The sequence below is a fragment of the Mercenaria mercenaria genome, chromosome 8, assembly GCF_021730395.1.
Source record: "Mercenaria mercenaria strain notata chromosome 8, MADL_Memer_1, whole genome shotgun sequence".
In the NCBI taxonomy this organism is placed as follows: domain Eukaryota; kingdom Metazoa; phylum Mollusca; class Bivalvia; order Venerida; family Veneridae; genus Mercenaria; species Mercenaria mercenaria.
Window position 1 is genome coordinate 74,985,138 of NC_069368.1, and position 17,871 is coordinate 75,003,008.

A 17,871-nucleotide genomic window follows, 5' to 3' on the forward strand; every position below is an offset into this window, starting at 1 on the left:
TGCAAACGATGGTAATGACTGCATCGTATAATGCATTCCTCAAGTTGTTCCATTAATTGGTTGTGGCTTGGTTTCTGAGAAGGGAGGAGTCCAAAAGGAACTTTGTGGCAATTTGTCTTGCTAACATTGATTTTAGTATTTCCTTACTGTTTTGTCTAATGAAGCACTTTTTTCTGCATCTTGATGCTAGACCACACAAGGAAATGGTCTGAGCCACAATCGGCTCTGTCAAAGCTTCTAATAATAAGAAAGTGACTAAGATGTCTGCGTTTTGTTAGTATTCGGTCAAGCTAATTGCAGTGCTTGAACCTTGGATGACGCCATGATACCTTGTGTTTTTTCTTGGCGCTGAATTCGGTGTTTGCACATTCCTACATTACACACTCCCTACTGTCGGGGTTTACTCCCCCAGCCTTTCGCTGTCCACAGTCATCTACAAGGCATTAGTGATATTTGACCAATAGACGGGGAGTATTCAAACTCCGATGGAAATGCCATGCCGTTTTTCTAGAGGCAGACCTCTTCCGAGTCCCTCGTAGTTTGGCCTAGGACGGCAAGTTGCCTAGTTTGTAGTGCGTCGCCGCTCGGAGGCACTACGTAGGTCTTTACTGCTCGAAAGGATGTGTACTGGCAGCACGAGACTTTCGCACTCGGCTCCCTTCTTCGCCCGGCAAGCCAGGGTAGCTAGCAATGACAGCTGTAACACGGAAGTGACAAGTATAACACACACTAATCTACCACGCTTCGATCATAATAATGCACAAGAACGCACTTACAATGACGCACTATGAAGCATTATGCAAATAGCATTCTCTACAGATTTAATGATTCATGAATCAAGAGTCATGACTCTTGATTTTTCAAATTCTTTGATATGTGCTACTTCTTGTCCATTGATTAGAGTAGCACCAAACTTCGAAGGAGATATCACTACCAAGCCTAGTTGTGTACATAGTTCAGTGATTTTCCCTGGAGTTATAGCCCTTATTTTGTAGCGTTTAACAATTTCTGGCGCTTTGGCAGTGTTTGGGGTGCTCTGTGCTTTCGGGAAATCTACTCTTACCTTTTAACTTTGATAGTAGTTGGAGAAATTCGCGAAGAACAAACTCCACTAATTCCAGTATACTCTTTTGTATTTTGTTTCTGTTGCTCGTCCGGGTAGGCTTTTAGTCACATAAATTATTTTCATTTTACTTTCTGTTGATGACTTTGTGATATGTGTCGTTTATTTGATCTCATATTTCAGTTTACCCTGTACGTTTCGTTCTTGTAAACTTTATGTCGAATTATTATGTACATACAAACAATATTATTTTGTGATAGCAGTATTTAATCTAAAAAATTTCTACATTCGATTTCACTGTGTCAAATTTTCATCGATTGCTGAATTTCGAATTTTATAGAGATCTAATCTGATTGGCAGCCTCAACACACATGGCTAGACAATGAAATAATGGAAAAATAGTGTTTCGTCATATTTAAACCTGAATATAAAGAATATTTTTTTTTGTGATAAAATCTTTCACACATTCACTTTTGTTATAAACTTTTAAAGCACTTTGCAATTTAATCTGTTTGTTCATTGAATTGCTCCTTTTATTTTATTGATATTTCCTGAAAAAAAGTCAAATTTGAAAACGTTGTAATAGCCGGTAATATACATAGTAGGTTGACTATAGCTAAAAAGAGACCTATTTCAGGAGTAGGTGGCCACGAAAGTATAACGATGGATGATATATACCAGAAAGTTGGAAAATGTCTGAAGTTTATGATTCTGGCAAAAATATTTTTCTCAGGTTAGTGCAGGCCGAGAAATCTAAGATGGCGTCCAAGATGTCCGTCGATTTGCTAGATATGACTTAAGTTAATAAAAATGTATCTTACCTTTCCGAAATGTATAAAACATCAACTTCGTTTCAACAATCATACTATAATTTAGCCAGTTTAGTATTTCTATCAAAAAAGGGTATTTGGTTGTTCAAGATCAAGGTCAAATTCAAGGTCAAATCTAAAAATATTTTGAGTATTTTATATAATTTTCAGTATCTTTTTTGTATTTTGACTAATCTGTTATTTATCATCACACTAGGCAACAATAACGAATATCAAGTATTGTCTTTATAGCAGAACTCTCTTCTGTTAGTTACTGTAGAGAAATTCAATATGGCATCCAATATGGCTGACATTTTTGCAAAAATGTGTTCGTACTGTAACAATAACATATTATATCTTATTTTTTCGCTTTATTATATATACAATATTTCAACTAAAACAATCTCAAATGTTTGTTAGAGCGTTCAAGAACAAGGTCAAATTCAATGTCATCGCTATTAATGTCATATTTTTGCATTTTGAGTACATTATAACTAATATTTTCATTGAAGTTTGACCAAATTTATACCTCAAAGCTACATTATGTAAACTCTTTGTTTAATAACAGAAGTTTCTCAAGTACATACACGGAGAAAAAAAACAAAACGGCATCCTAGATGGCCGGTATTTTCAACACGAAAAGGAAAATAAAGCCGTAAAATGTTATTTATTATATTTGCTGTATAATATTAGAAAAAAACAGCAAAGAATAAATTATGTTTTAAAATCTTCACACCCATTTCAAATGGGATTTGCACAGTTTCGATCATCTGCATTAAGACATGTTATTTGGAGTTTTTATGTCAGGTTGTTTAGGGTTTGCTCGTATTTTTAATTTACATTTTATTCTATCAAGCATTCTTATAAACATTTTCAGGTGGCATGTGTCATATAATGATAGACACCATTCTTGTTAGCATGTAAGATACACATGTTTTCCAATATCTTCATTCATAGCAATTTGATAATGTGTAATTTCTGTGCCTCATTAAGTAAACTGTGCTATGTCATTAATACAATCATACAAACAATTATTTTTAATTGTTAAATAGGTAGAGTTAATAAAGCATCGTGACAAAATTGAAGGTAAAATGTCAAAACGAAACTCTTAACTTTTTTGTAACGTTTTTGCTTAACATTTCCGTTAGTGTTCAGAACTATTTTGCAGTTTTTTTATTCATTGATTTATGTCATTCAGCAAGAACAGCTACATTTATTTTATTTCTTTTTCATTTGATCTCTTTTCTAGTAGACATATGATATAAATATATTAATATTCTAATCTGATTCATTTTGTTATGTTAATCAGTAAGTTACAGATCTGTAAATTTAAAAGTTTGGCAAAATCCAATTTATCTAGGGAACTCGCGAGGCTATTATGTGTGCTTGGTATGCTGATAATTAATGGATTTTTGCAAGGGTTTTTGTCTTTTATGAAATAAATGATAAATGAAATTTCAAAACATTTTTAAAACATGGCGAAAATCATTCGGACTTAATAATTTGGTGAAAGGAATGGATACTCAAAAATGATAATGTTGTGTGTAAGTTGGTTGGTTGCAAAACTGTATGATAGTCACAGTGACTCAAAGGTCAAACAGTAAAAACAGTAAGTATATGTAGATCCATTTAAGGTTTGTAACCAGTATATAAATGAAAGCTTGAACTTAAGAAGAAAGTTCTGTTTTGCCAATAAAATGTGCAGCTTGCTAGAATTTATTTTATCTGATCTTGCAGCCATTTAGGGTGGTTAGTTAAGTGTGTTGATACATTTGACACTAACTTGAACATGATTTAGATTGTCTGCTTCTAAAAATTTATGTCTTATTATTAATAGTGTATATTTAAATGGGTTAGATACTGACATTATATTTTTTCCTAAAGATTAACTTGATTTTGTTGTCTTAGAAACCCAGTTTTGCTCCATTCCTCTCTAATGATCATTTGATCAAAAAGGAGTATTCCATAAATATACTATGCAACCTATCTCTCAGACTGTACTGCTCTTGAAATAACACTTCAGGTTATTCAAATATCAAATATAAATTTGAGTCTGTCAGCTAACTTCCCAAACTGTAAGCAGTCAGATTGTGTCGCTGCCTTGGCTGTCTTTTACTACAAAGATCACAAATAAAGTGAATGTATGTCCATACCCTACTTGCTTTCACTATATCGTAATATGATACTTGTTAAAAATTCAAAACTAGATGGGCTTTCATATTGCCTTGTGTTGGGTGTCGGGGTGCACATCGTCCGGGGGAGGGAGTATGCATACTACAAAACATATTCAAGAAACACAAGATAAAAGAAACTGAAAAACTAAACAATTGTTTTTTTCTTCTGAGAGTTTATATCCCAAATAAAACCCAAAGTGCACAACTTCACAACATTCCTGTAAAGTTTCATGATTCAAGGTATAATAATTCTGAGATATATGCGACAAAAGTTTATATGCCCTTTATGCATATTTTTGACAAAACAAAGTTAAGGACCATAACTCTTGTCTGGCAGAGTGAAATATCAAACGAAACTCCAAATGCTATATAATAATCCTTCAATGTTTCAAGATGCAAGGTCAAACACTTTTAGATATATGCCACACAAACTTTTAGATCCTTTATGCATATTTTGACTGAGTCAAAGTGCATCCATCCCATAGAGAAAAATATGGAATGACAAAACAAAACAAATTATCATGTCAGTAGCCAGACAACCCCGACAGCTTTTAAAAACATGTTAGAATCAGGTCTTCTTTCTTAAAATATATCTACATAGTGTTACTGTATGTGCTACTGGAAAAGGCTGTAAAGAGACGTTTGTGTGATATTATATTGCTTCCACAAAACACCATATTGGATGATCTGTTTGCAGTGCTTTATATAAAGGGAGTCATTAATATAATGATAACACACTTTGTAAGATCAAGATTTTATGTTCTCGCTTCGGGTGCCTTTAGATTTACGCTTGTCCGTCCATATTTGTACTATCTGTTTCCTCTCTCTGCGCCCCCCCCCCCCCCCCCCCCACACACACACCAACAACCACTCCCGCATCAACCCAAGGTAATATGAAAGTTTAGCCTTGAATTGCCAAGATTCCGAACACGACCCGACTTGTTTTCCTTTTAAAAAGATGAGACAGAAAAAATGTGCGTTATTATGCAACGAATCACTATTTGTATGTTACAATAATTACCCCATAGCGTCAAACGTCATGGCGGCGTGCTGGTAAAGAAAACCACACAACACAGTCTTATATCTGATAGAAGTTGTCAAGGATGTACATAATAATCCTTGATTTCGTATTGGAATCAAAATGATATGTTTCAAACCGTGATTTTCTGTTGAATAAAATCATTATTTTTTTTATTTAAACACGTATTATTGTATCACTGTGGCTGCGCCCTCCTGATATATTTCTCTTGCATCTGAACTCAAAACAATGACTTTATTCAATGACAAATTGCTGTTTGGGATATATTATTTTTCAAGTAACATGACCGTGCAGCGACAGGAAGTTGGGGCACTAGTGCCTTCTATGTACACGCATCTAGATCAGTTTTAAATGCACAAAGAACAATGGTATTTTGAAAGGGCCTGTTCTGTTTTTTTCATATTTTGTGTAAGTGCTAAAAGGATATCAGGTAAACACACCAGTATCAAGTTGGTATGGGGAAAATCGCTATAATCAATGAAATATGCAAGATTGTTACACATTAAAACACATTTAATACTAAATGACCTTGTATTTTTTCACGAAAAAATTCAAGGTTGGACTTGTTACCTGACAATTTAGAAGTTTGATCTTGAATTTGAGTTTGACCTATAGCTTCTATAATAATTCTACCCATTTGCAGTTTTAGCTAAATGTTTGAAAGTTAATGAATGAATAAAACATAATTTACTATACTTTAAAATCTCCGTAAAAGTTTACAAAAATGTCGGCGATCTTGGATGCCATCCTAGATTTTCCTGCAGAACGACTAGTAAATTCTTGTTATCAACGCAGTTTATCACTCTTCTTGATGTTGCTTTCAACAACAACAATGATAAACAGTTATTCACTTGCTTTCAAGATATATGTAATAATAATATTCAAGAAAACTGTGAAAAGATACTTTGTAAGCGTAGTCTTGCATTTTGAGATGATGTCGGTCATCTTTGATGCCATCTTGGATTTTCCATTTTTTAATCTTTTTGTGTAATTTCTGCTATTAATATATTATAGCATACTTCTTAGTGTTTCTTTAAATGACAATAAATAAAACATTTGTCCGATTGTCCTAATATGTACCTAAAAGACGTAAAAATAACCAATTTTCAGGTTTGAAAATTCAAAATCATCCTTTGTTACACTTTTGTAACCACCCCATGTCCATTTTTGCCCTGAAAGTCAGCCTACTAAAGATTGCAACTGGATTTTGTTACATCATTTATGAACATCATTTATATGTTTGTTTTAAAATAATGTATCATTAATAAAAACAACATACATTGTCTGTCAAACTAATGCGAAGAGTGGAATTACATCTTTACAGTCTATGGCCGATTGTTCACTTTATGTAATTGTTTAACATTTTGTACATCTGCTATAGTTTAATAATTGTGCCCTGACTAGTTTTGTTGTTTTCTCTTGGTGTTGCATTGAGTTGCTTTGATAAGATATATCTATTTACTTCCTGAATGGTCGGTCAATTTAACAAAATAATCGACTGTATTTTGCAAACTTCTTACCGTCAATGTAATTATTACTTATCATTATTGGTTTTGTCTTTCGTCTGTCTGCATCATTAAGCATATACCATACTCCATCCGCGTAGCGATCAAGTGGAAGTTTTCCAGTCCTGATATTACCGCACCTAAAATGTTATGAAAAATTTTACAGTTTAAAAAGTGCGTACGTAATAAATCTTTAAAACCATTTGCGCTGCATTAACTGCAACCACGAAAGGAATTCCTAACTCAGTTACATAGATTCTGTTCGTGATATTGAATAAAACGTACAGAACCCCTGACGCCATCTAGTACCGGCTTGAGTGTGACAGTAAATAGTCTCATCGATTCCACAGGGCAATAAATGTTCCAGTAAAATGTAAGGGTAAATATCATTTCGGTATCAAAAAGACAAAATCAAACAATGTTTACGTAGAAAAATAAGAACCACTCACGATGTTTAAACAAACGTTATGTTTTACTAAACATTTTAGCAGTTTGAATGTAAATTGAATTTTACAGTTTAAAAAATAAATTAGAAAAAAGGGAGTAATTTGCTTCGTTGGTTAAACTAGAATAGTATGGATTATGGATATTCCAGTGAGTACTATGTACAAAATAATTTTCCTAAAGATAAACAGCACAGAATTCTTCATGTGAGGAAACCATCCAGCTGGCTTACGGAAGGTCGATGGTTCTACACCGGTGCGCGCCCGTAATGAAATAATGTACGGAGGGAAACCTTGGGTCTTCCTCCACAAAGCTGGAAAGTCGCCATATGACCTATAATTACATACTCGATTCTGTTCCCCGCTAAGTGACAGTGGTAACGGAAACGTCAATATTTTTCCATACGCTGACGCCTAATTTTCATATCGGGTGCGTAACGTAATTAAATTTGTGCCGTTGCATTTCTTTTATTTAGTTCAGTATTGTCAATTCAGGCTATTGAACAATTTCATAATATTTACATTACATATATACGTTCAGATACGTATGTAATAAAAAGGTTCTTAGGCGGAAGAATATTATGCTCTGAAAGTCGCACAATATTTCAGCTGCAGAACAAAGCTAATAAAGTTCCCTCTTAGAAGGAAAGACTTGCCTGGTTTTGCAGTCTAGGAACTATATCAAAGACTGAAAGTATAGCAGCTTAATAATATGATAAAAAAACAGTTTAAAAACATTGTGTAAAAATCACCCGCATAGGCTACTTGTTCTACGACGGCTCTTCAAAAATAACGTAAACATTTTCCCTAGCTTTTATATACTTTAATGAAGCAAAACAAGAAATATACTACCATGATTTGCATTCTTTCTACTAACTGCACTGCAAATTTGATGCGATTATGATCATGCATTCAGGAGTTACGCTTCCTCGAAAACAGTCACTTACACGGACCCGGCGCACGGCGATCATATTTCAACGACGCTAACGACGTCGTGCCTTCATTGTGATATTTTCATTAAGTTTGCATTAATTCATACCTATAAATTTATTTTATAAATTTTCATGAGCAATACTTAAGTCAAAACAAGTTGTTTGGTTAGAATACTAAATATGTATGAACACTTACGACACGCATCTCAGACAGGGTACTCAACGGGAGTACTTGGTTTTTATCTACGGCGTCATACATTGGCGTTAACGTCTATTCACAGTTATTCCGTTTTCTCCCTCGATCTCCGCTGTTTTTAAGCAATTCTGGACCATTTGAGAGTTGTTTATACCACTTTAAGGTAAAGACACAGATGAATGAACATTGTTGTTGCGTCTGCTTCATTGAATAATGATTTGCAGTGGCTGTTCGCCATAACTAAGCAACTGTCTTATCATCCATGTTAGATGATGACGACATTACATGCATCATAAACAGCAATACTCACTTAGTTCAAACGTTGTTTTCTTCCGTCTCCCACGTCGGAATGACGCCATACTCTAAGTACATGTCGCCCTGACGTTTAACTGCACTTTGGCGGTTTTTTGTTATTGACAAAATGTGTACTTTTAACTGCGAATATTAGCGATCGGATTCAAATCGCGACAGATAAAAAAGCGACTGCGCATGCGCCGGTTATGCGTAGCTACGGTAATAAAAACGTTCGACTCGCTTCGCCTATCAGCAAAAATGTTACAAAAACTATATAACCAAATAACAGAGAGATTCCGAATTACAACGGTATATTTCACATTATTATTGACACAATAAGCAACATTTGACACAAAAGTCTACGTTATTTTTGAACAGCCCTCGTACTTATAGTCAAAATGAGGGTTTTGCCTTTGTTATTAATAGAATCTTGATATACTAGTATGTAAGTGATCTACATTTTGTTATCTTATTATTGTTCCTGAAACACCCTTAAACTAATAATAGACTGCCATAGAACGCAAACACCCGTTGGACCGAAGCATGTAGGTGTGACCAATCGCTAGACTCCTTACATCCTGCCGCTTGGATATATTCTGTTTCCCGGCTTCTTGTGGTAGACACGACTACATTTGGGGAGGCAAAATAACCAAAAAACAATATATAGGCTTGGAGCTGTAGCTCCAATCCAATTATCTATAATAATTGTGTTCGTGCGACGTTAAACCTAACAAAAACAAAATAATTAATTTATACTTTTAGTGCAGACATTATTTTCTTGACACACATCAAGTTGTTTTTCTTCTTTTTCTTCAGGGTCAAAGTTACCATTCATGTGCTTGTTTTTTTACCATTATTGTTTTCTGTAAGTGCTCTTATCATAACTATATACATCATAACTATTTAGGAGTGCTCTGCTGAAATTAACAGTTTAAGCATCAGATATATTCATCTAGACACTTCTCACTAAATACCAGGAAATTCAACACATATGAGGACATAATAGTTAAAAGAAAAATGTAAAAGTTTCATCTTACTTAAACTGTTTATTTTATTGGGTTTAACGTCGCAACGACAACTATAGGTCATATGGCGACTTTCCAGCTTTAATGCTTTAACTGTTTGGAAAGTATTATGAAACGAGAGACATTTTGAAAACAAGCGAACACGGAACTGTGCAATACACTTACGAATCAGCCGCCATATTAGCATACAGATCCAGATGTTGTAATAAGCAGCTTATTTATAATTTTACTGGCAGCTGCATATTTCAACATGTATGAGCAACTAGTGACATTCCTGTATTCTTACTTGCAAACCTTATGTATCAAATTAAAATGATTAAGAAACGGATTGTTTTTATTACAGAACTAGATTTTAGTGGAAGTATGTTGCACAAAGATCCATTATCACTAAGGACATTATGACGTTTTAAAGGCATCCAACAACGGTTGTTTCCAGTGAAGTTTAAGGATGTATTGTGTAAATATTTCTCTTGTAATAGCTAATTTTGCTCCCTTCTATAAAAAAGGTGCACCTATTAAGGGATTTGATTTTTTATCTTGATTTTTCTGTCGACATATGTCAAGCAGTTATTTATAGGGTTAATGGTAGTCCAAGTCTGGCCAAACAGGAAAAAATAAAATATGTATATAACCTAAATATTTATTATCTAATATGTACTGACATAAACGCATAACTACATATTCTAATATCAAGACTTAGAGTAGAATAACTCATCACGCCACATGCTTTATCACTGGAGGTTTAGTTGACAGGTTACTAAATGTAAGAACAAGTGAACGTAGAAGTACGTGACAAGCAGATTCAGCCCGTCCGTCAACACTTCCCTTTAAACAAGATCTCCTCTGAAACCATTTGGCGGAAATTGTTGAAACTTGGCCTGGATGTTCCTTGGATAGTCCCCTTTAAAAGTTGTTCAAAGAATTGAATTCTACACAGAAATCTGGTTGTCATGACAACCGAAAGATAAAACTTTCTACTAAAAGTTTTCTTGTCCAAAACCACATGGTGTAGAGCCTTGATATTTGGCATGTGACATCATCTATGAAGATTGTTCATATTATGCCCCTGATGTGAAAAGAGGCCCCACCCCGGGGATCCCAAGTTTTATATAGACTTACATAGGGAAAAAATCTTTAAAAATCTTCTTGTCTGAAACCACAAGACCTAGGCCTTTGATATTTGGTATGTAGCATTGCTTTGTGATCCTCTACCAAGATGTTTAAACTATTACCCAGGTTTGAAAAGAGGCCCCACCCCGGGGGTCCCAAGTTTTACATAGACTTATATAGGAAAAAAAAACTTGTCTCAAACCACAAGACCTAGGCTTTTGATATTTGTTATGTTACATTGCCTAGCGGTCCTCTACCAAGATTATTCAAACTATACCCCAGATATGAAAAGAGGTCCCCAGGGCTCCCAAATTCTACAAGAACTTATATAGGATTTTTTTTTAAAAATCTTCTTGCCTGAAACTGCAAAGCCTAGGCTTTTGATATTTGGTATGTTGCATTGCCTAGTAGTCCTCTACCAAAATTGCTTAAATTATGTCCCTGGGGTGAAAAGAGGCCCTGCCCTGGGGATCCCAAGTTTTACATAGACTTATATAGGAAAAAACTTTTAAAAAATCTTCTTGTCTGAAAGTTAAAGGCCTAGGCCTTTGATATTTGGTATGTAGCATTGCCAAGTGGTTCTCTAACAAGATTGTTCAAATTATGTCCCTGGGGTGAAAAGAGGCCTCGCCCCAGGAGTCACTTGTATATGAGTTATATAGGAAGAAAATACTAGAACTTACCCCAAGTAATTAGGGATCACTTGACTTCAAGCAGTTTAATTTATCCTCTAACTGTAAAGTAAATTAATAAAGTCAGTTATTATAATAATGGTTTGTATACGTTTATTAATATTAATAGTTTTTCAAAGATGTCAATAGAGTATGTTGACACATTTGGAAAATATAGGATTATATGCATATAAACTTAGCGAGCTAAAAGCAGAGATTTTCAGTACATTTTAATGGAGAAAAAGACATAATTTAAGACCAAAGCGAAGTTAGAAGTACAACATATTTTTGTTTCTTGAAGAATGATGCCGACCTGTGGTAGAAAAAATGCTCATATGGCTACCTGTGTCTTCGTTCAGGATGAAAATGCTGTGAAGGTGCCATATAAGCAGTAAACGTATCAGTGTATCTTTAAGCCCTACAAGAACGAAAACATGTTACGTGGTGATAGCAACATTATTAATGCAACAAACGGTGTTGACAATGAGCGTGTTTTATTTTAATAGAAATTATTTACCAGGTACATACCTATTAATTGTTTTTTTTGAAGAAATAGATTTTGTTTGTCAAAGAACACAATCTGTCAGAAGATCCTTCGGAGTATAGAACGCAACAAGTAGACAACAACAATGGAGCTATTAACGTGAAATGATACAGAAAACAAATGGACTTTATTCCTGTAAGGATAACTTCCTTAGTTATCATACCGAAACATGTAATAGATATCATTTATAGAGACAATTCAGAATATACGAGGGGCGTTCAATATGTAATGTTACTCAGTATGTAGTTCCGTAACCGCTGGCTATTTTTAGATGCGGTTCATGTTACAGAGCAATTGATTGGAAACACAATGCTATATAAATTATAAAAATCGGCTGGTTCAAAATAAAAATATAATCATTTTAGTGAGGTGTACTCAGGTATACTGGACCATAATTCTAATTTAGGTTTGTTCTGGTCATCCAGAGTCTCGGAAAAGTAGAATAACTTCTAAAATCACAAAATTCTATCATTTTTCTACGAGGTACAGCAATTTGGGATGAGTTTGCTTTTGTTTTAAATTATTTATTGCATTTTTAATTTTGCAACATAACTAAAAAATCTAAACTCGAGGTTGATTCCATCTGGAATGGGTGTTGAAAGCGATTAATCAAAGTTGTAAGGTCTAGTTTCACAATCGAGAAATAAGATACTAGCGCCAACTTAAATTACAAGAAATTTTTAAACGATGATTATCGCGCCTGACAAAAATGCAGAGGCTTATTGTCCTCACCTTATGATTTTTCGAGTAAAAATATACACTCTCAATTTAAAACTGTTATAAACTTTTTTTATTTTAGTTTTCATATGATTTGTGAAGATCATGATTTGTTTAAGCTGAAAATTGAACTATAGTTACAGTTGTTGAATAGTAGAATCAAGGAATTGCATATTACAATCTCAATATTTTGGACATAAAATTGTCCAGTATACCCGAGTATACCTGACTCAACTGATTATATATATTTACTTTGAATCTACCGATTTTTATAACTTATATTGCATTGTGTTGCCAATAAATTGCTTTATAATGTGCCGAAAACCGCATCTAAAATCAATAAGCGGTTACAGAACTACATACGTGGTAACATTACATATTGAACGCCCCTCGTGATATCCTCACTGTTTAGAAAGCACCCAGTTCGTTTACCATTTAGGATGCAATAAATGAATTTGAGCTATCTAGAACCTAAGTTTGAGAGTACATTTTAGAATTTTCAAAGATTTTATAAAAATGCTTATCAACTAACGATTACGATCTAAAAGGCCCTTTATTGCTAGAGTAAAGTTTAGTTGTAATGCCTTGGCATTCTTTATTTTTTTTATCTAAAAAAAACCCTGCAAATTTTGATCTTAAACAATTTTCTTTGAACTTTAAAATAACGCCTGTATATACTATATTGTTATACGAGCACCGGCAAATGCTTATAATGATAAAAGCCTACATTACAATATGGGCAACTGCTTAGTATTTGTCCTCTACTTTTTCGACAACAATTGATCAAGTAAACTTAAATGTCACAAAATTAAAGGGGTTAGAAAACAAACAAATATTCAAGAGATCAAACGAAAACTCAGGATCAAAGTGGTGAGGTTCACGGTGTCCCGTAAAAAATCATTGCCAAGTGGCCACAGCATGCAGACTGGTTCTCATCAAATAACATACAGACGGAATAGTTTTGCTCCTGACAAATTCAATAAACAAAACCTATGTTGCTTCAGCAATGGTTAGAACAACATAACCTCACACAATTCAAAGACGTTGAATTAAAAACACTGAAGGGAAATACAATTAATACGGAATATAAATTTTGATTACAGTTGTGTGTTCTGTTGTTATAGTTTTGATCTATTTGTTTATTCTCCTCCAAAAAAGTCATTACATAACCTAGAGAAAATTTTAAATAATGCAATTTCAAGTGAAAACAAGACGACGCCTTCTGTTTATTTGCTCTTTTATTTATTTATTTATTTGCTCTTTTATTTATTTATTTATTTATTTCATTTGCATGTATGAGGATCTCCGTATGTGTATTTGTCTTGTGTACATGCGTGTATTCGCTGCTGTGGTTCGTAGTGTAGGAAGACTGCGTTGATTTTTTTTGGTGCATAGTTTTCCCTGTGTCTCTTTTCCTACCCTACTTTCCCCTTTTATCTACCCCTTATCAATTTTGCATATGATTAAAATATACTTGGCGGACGTTTTAAGCAACCCTTGTACTATATTTTTCCGTTACAGTGTCCTTTTGTTGTGGACCGTCTTATGGCTGTTTTCTTGTTTTAGAACCGAACTGTATACCAAAATACGACATTATATAAATATTGCATTCCTGAGAAGGTGATATGAAAAATGTTCACCGCGAGATATATGAATATTGACCGAGGCGCCAGCCGAGGTCTATATTCATATTTCGAGGGGTGAGCATTTTTCATATCACCCTCTCAGGAATGCAATATTTATTTTATTATACCAAAAGATTATAAGGGTCAATCAGTAGCGTTCGAAAAACGGCGATAACTTTCTTTTTTCTAAACGAAACATATAAGTGTGAGCACTCATTTTCTTAGTTAGATAATTTCCAAACTTATTGTGTTAGTTTTGATTCAATATTTGATGAAAAATTGTTTTCGAAATATTTTGCACGTTTCTTAAAAAAGAAAAATCGGCCGTGTTCGCACATGCAAGAGCAGCAGAAAAGGGTAATTTAATCCTAAAGTATTATTATATAAGCGCCTCGTCTGAAAATTTATCGACTCACTCTTTTAATCAATGCAAAAGTATCAATCTCTCAACGGGTGATATGAAAAAATAATATCACATGCGCAAAAAAACAAAATAACGCTGTTGCGCATGTGATATGAAATTATGGATCATATCACCTGCGCAGAAATTGAAAATAACGATTTTGCGCATGTGATATAAAATCACTGGGGAATATGATATATTATTCAAGTTAAACTAATAGGAAATTTGCATTGGACATTATGTGAGGTATAATAAAATCAATTATCAAAGTGCTCTCTGCATATGTATCACGATATCTAAGCATCAAAAGAGCGATATGTATTATGTTCATGCATCAAACAGCTATTTGACGGAAGTTATTTTTATAAAATTGCTAAAATTACTTTATTTTTGTGTTGTTATTGGTCATCATTTTTCACATTTTATCAAAGACAAATGTATTTCAGAAATAGCTGTATAACTTTATTATTTCACAGAACATGTAAAGGATCAATTTATCTACCACATGAACATTTCTTTTACAATAGAAGTGATTTCGAAGCTATTGTGGTGATATTTGTTTGACTTTAATTCATTTAAAGTATTTGTTTAGCAACTGAAACGCGCTTTTTGATCAGCTTTTATATGATGTTTATGGGTATCAATTATGTTCGTTAATGTATGTGGTAATGGTAGACGAGTGCTATAGATATGATGACATGATGATATCTTAATATTTTTATGTGCATAAAAGTTTGGTAATTGACAACTTAATCTACTTTTGGTTTTCATTTTTATGTCGAAAAGTGCACTCAAGATTCACACCGCTGTGTCCATACAGACATTTATGACTACTGCTAAGTTTTTATACAAGGCTTCATATTACACAAAGCGTTTTTAAGATGCATTAAACGACGTCAACTTGTAATTAATTATTTCATTTTACACTGCATAAACTCATGTTGCGTCGAACATCTTCACAATAGACTGCATGGCACCATAACTTGTCGGACGGTTTCACATTTCGGTGCATCGCAATAAGACTCATCGTTTCATGTTTAAATGGATGGAATCAAGTTTTGTATTAAATGGTATCTAAATACAATGCATTAAATGAAAAATTACTGAACGTGATGTAACTTTAGACCAGACGATGTTAAAATGCACAACAATGCTTGTTAATGAGTGGATTGTATATTTACTAATTTTGGCTGTAACCACAGCCCATACATATACGAATCAATATTTGGTCAATTGTTTGCGGTGTTCGTCCGTTTAATTTCGTTAATCATTTGTGATAACGTAACATTTTTGAAACCAAGGAAAGACCTGTAAATACAACGTACGAAGTCTGCACTGAAAAAAGATAGTAATGTTGATAATGCTCTAAGAATAAGAGGTCTAAAGAACAGAAACCAAACGGTTAAACCAAAGTCACTTAATGTCAGTGTATCTATCAGAGGTTTACATGGGCATTTGCCATGTCCTTGATGGGACAGACGCTTTTGTTTTAAAGAGCGAACAGTGACTAAAATCATCGAAACGAGAGCACTACGTTATATTTATGATAAAAGTAATATAATCTATAAAAATAGCCCTTGGAAACATAGAATGCAACCAAAACAGAGCAATAGCAGACTCGGTTTGATTGAGTCTGTTCATGAGAGGTAATAAAAGGTGCAACACCTCTTACGCCCCCAAGCACCCACTTAAGCAGAGCTCTGTTACCCATCATTCTATTGAATGGACTCCATGATCTCAAAGGACCAGAAACTATAGCAACACTGAATCCAAATAAGGAGAGACCTTTTACAGCCACCACACGGCACTTAAAGATTCCTGTTGTGATAGTTAATAAAATTTGTACAAAAGATACCTTGGAAGCAAGGAATGAAACCAAAAAATGAGCAGTAACAGACTCAGTTTGATTGAGTATGTTCACGAGAGGTCATAAAATGTACAACACCCCTCACGCCCCATCCCTCCCTCTAAAACTATACAATGTAAAGACACGTTGAAATTAAAATCATATTACCTTTCCCTCACTAGTTTGGATAAATACACTTGATCATTTTCGTATTCTGAAACTTGAGTATGAACCGAGTTGTTTTTAATCCTTTCACCGAGATCAATCATCATTTCAGTTAACTTTTTCCAGAGGAATTTTGATCTGTCTGTTGCATATATAAATATAAGTCCACCATTACTAACATTTTCATCTCTCAAAGACACCGGATTGAGCAACATGTCAATTTCCGACATACCATTGAATTCTGGTAAGGGATTGGAAAACCAGACGTAGTCGAATTCTAATAGAAGCAAATTTATGTCAACCTGTAATGTGAAATACATAATCTGTGTTCGTCGAATCATTATTTTGACATAGCTTGCACGACTGTAACCTTGATCACCAGCCGGTATATCATCGATGTCAAGAGCAAAAACATTTAGTTTGTTCCAGCTTGTTATAAGATTATCTCTTGTCGTTGTGTCTAATGTAATAATTAAAACTGATTTATGTATATCCATTTCGGCAGTATTACATAGCCAGCTATAGGCGAACGGTGAATAAGCATCATTTATGACATTAACAAGGACTACATCGTAATATTTTTGTACGTCTCTTGCACACTCAATAACATCATCCATGGTATTATATTGTAGCCTATTTGTAATCATGTGAACAATCCTCTTATCATACAATAATCCTTTGCCTGACAAACAAGCATTTCGTAATTGTTCGAAAGACTCATCAGTGTCATCTGGGTACCATGGCTCAATTTTCAACTGAAAAGTATTAGTAATCTTAGGTTCACGTTTAAAACACACATATGCCAGTATTGAAAATATGCATATTAATTTACAAAAACATATCTTGTAAAGCATTGATCGCCATTTATCCATTTTACTTTTCGATAATAAGCCCTTTACTGTACTCTACTTTTTCTCACAATATCTTATCGTCCAATTGCCAATATAAGCCAGTAACGGAATTGTATTGCATTACACATGCCACTTAATCGCCATACACATTTACAGCAAAACATGCGAAAACAACGTTTACCTTACTCCTATGTGTAGTCTGTTATAAGATTTCGCTGGATGCATTGCTTTGACATCAAACATTGCGTTTGGGAATTTAAAAGATTACATTTATCATAAACGGTTGTCATTTGTGCATTAAAAAACGGAAACATATTATGTCTATTTGTATATAATGTATATTTTATTTAGGATTTTCAACGTGATAATTAATGTTACAATAATAGTAAATAGCACTGGCTATAACAGATATAAACAAATAAATATTTCGTGATTACATTATAAATATTCATTTCAGGA

General features: G+C 33.9%; 1 protein-coding gene across 2 annotated transcripts in view; it reads right to left on the reverse strand.

The window, feature by feature from the left end:
* LOC128559103 (uncharacterized) overlaps positions 1-17,496 on the reverse strand; it is a 30,134-nt gene extending 12,638 nt beyond the window's left edge. The window contains exons 1-3 of one of the 2 annotated variants that reach the window (XM_053550208.1): positions 16,565-17,496; positions 11,274-11,324; positions 6,112-6,730 (exon numbers count right to left, since the gene is read on the reverse strand). In XM_053550208.1, coding sequence (XP_053406183.1) covers positions 11,321-11,324; positions 16,565-17,433 — 873 coding nt within the window. In that variant the 5' untranslated portion in view covers positions 17,434-17,496 and the 3' untranslated portion in view covers positions 6,112-6,730; positions 11,274-11,320. Of the gene's footprint in view, positions 1-6,111; positions 6,731-11,273; positions 11,325-16,564 lie in introns of those variants that run through there. The other variant, XM_053550206.1, reaches the window with a different exon arrangement.
* Between the last annotated feature and the right edge of the window lie 375 nt (positions 17,497-17,871).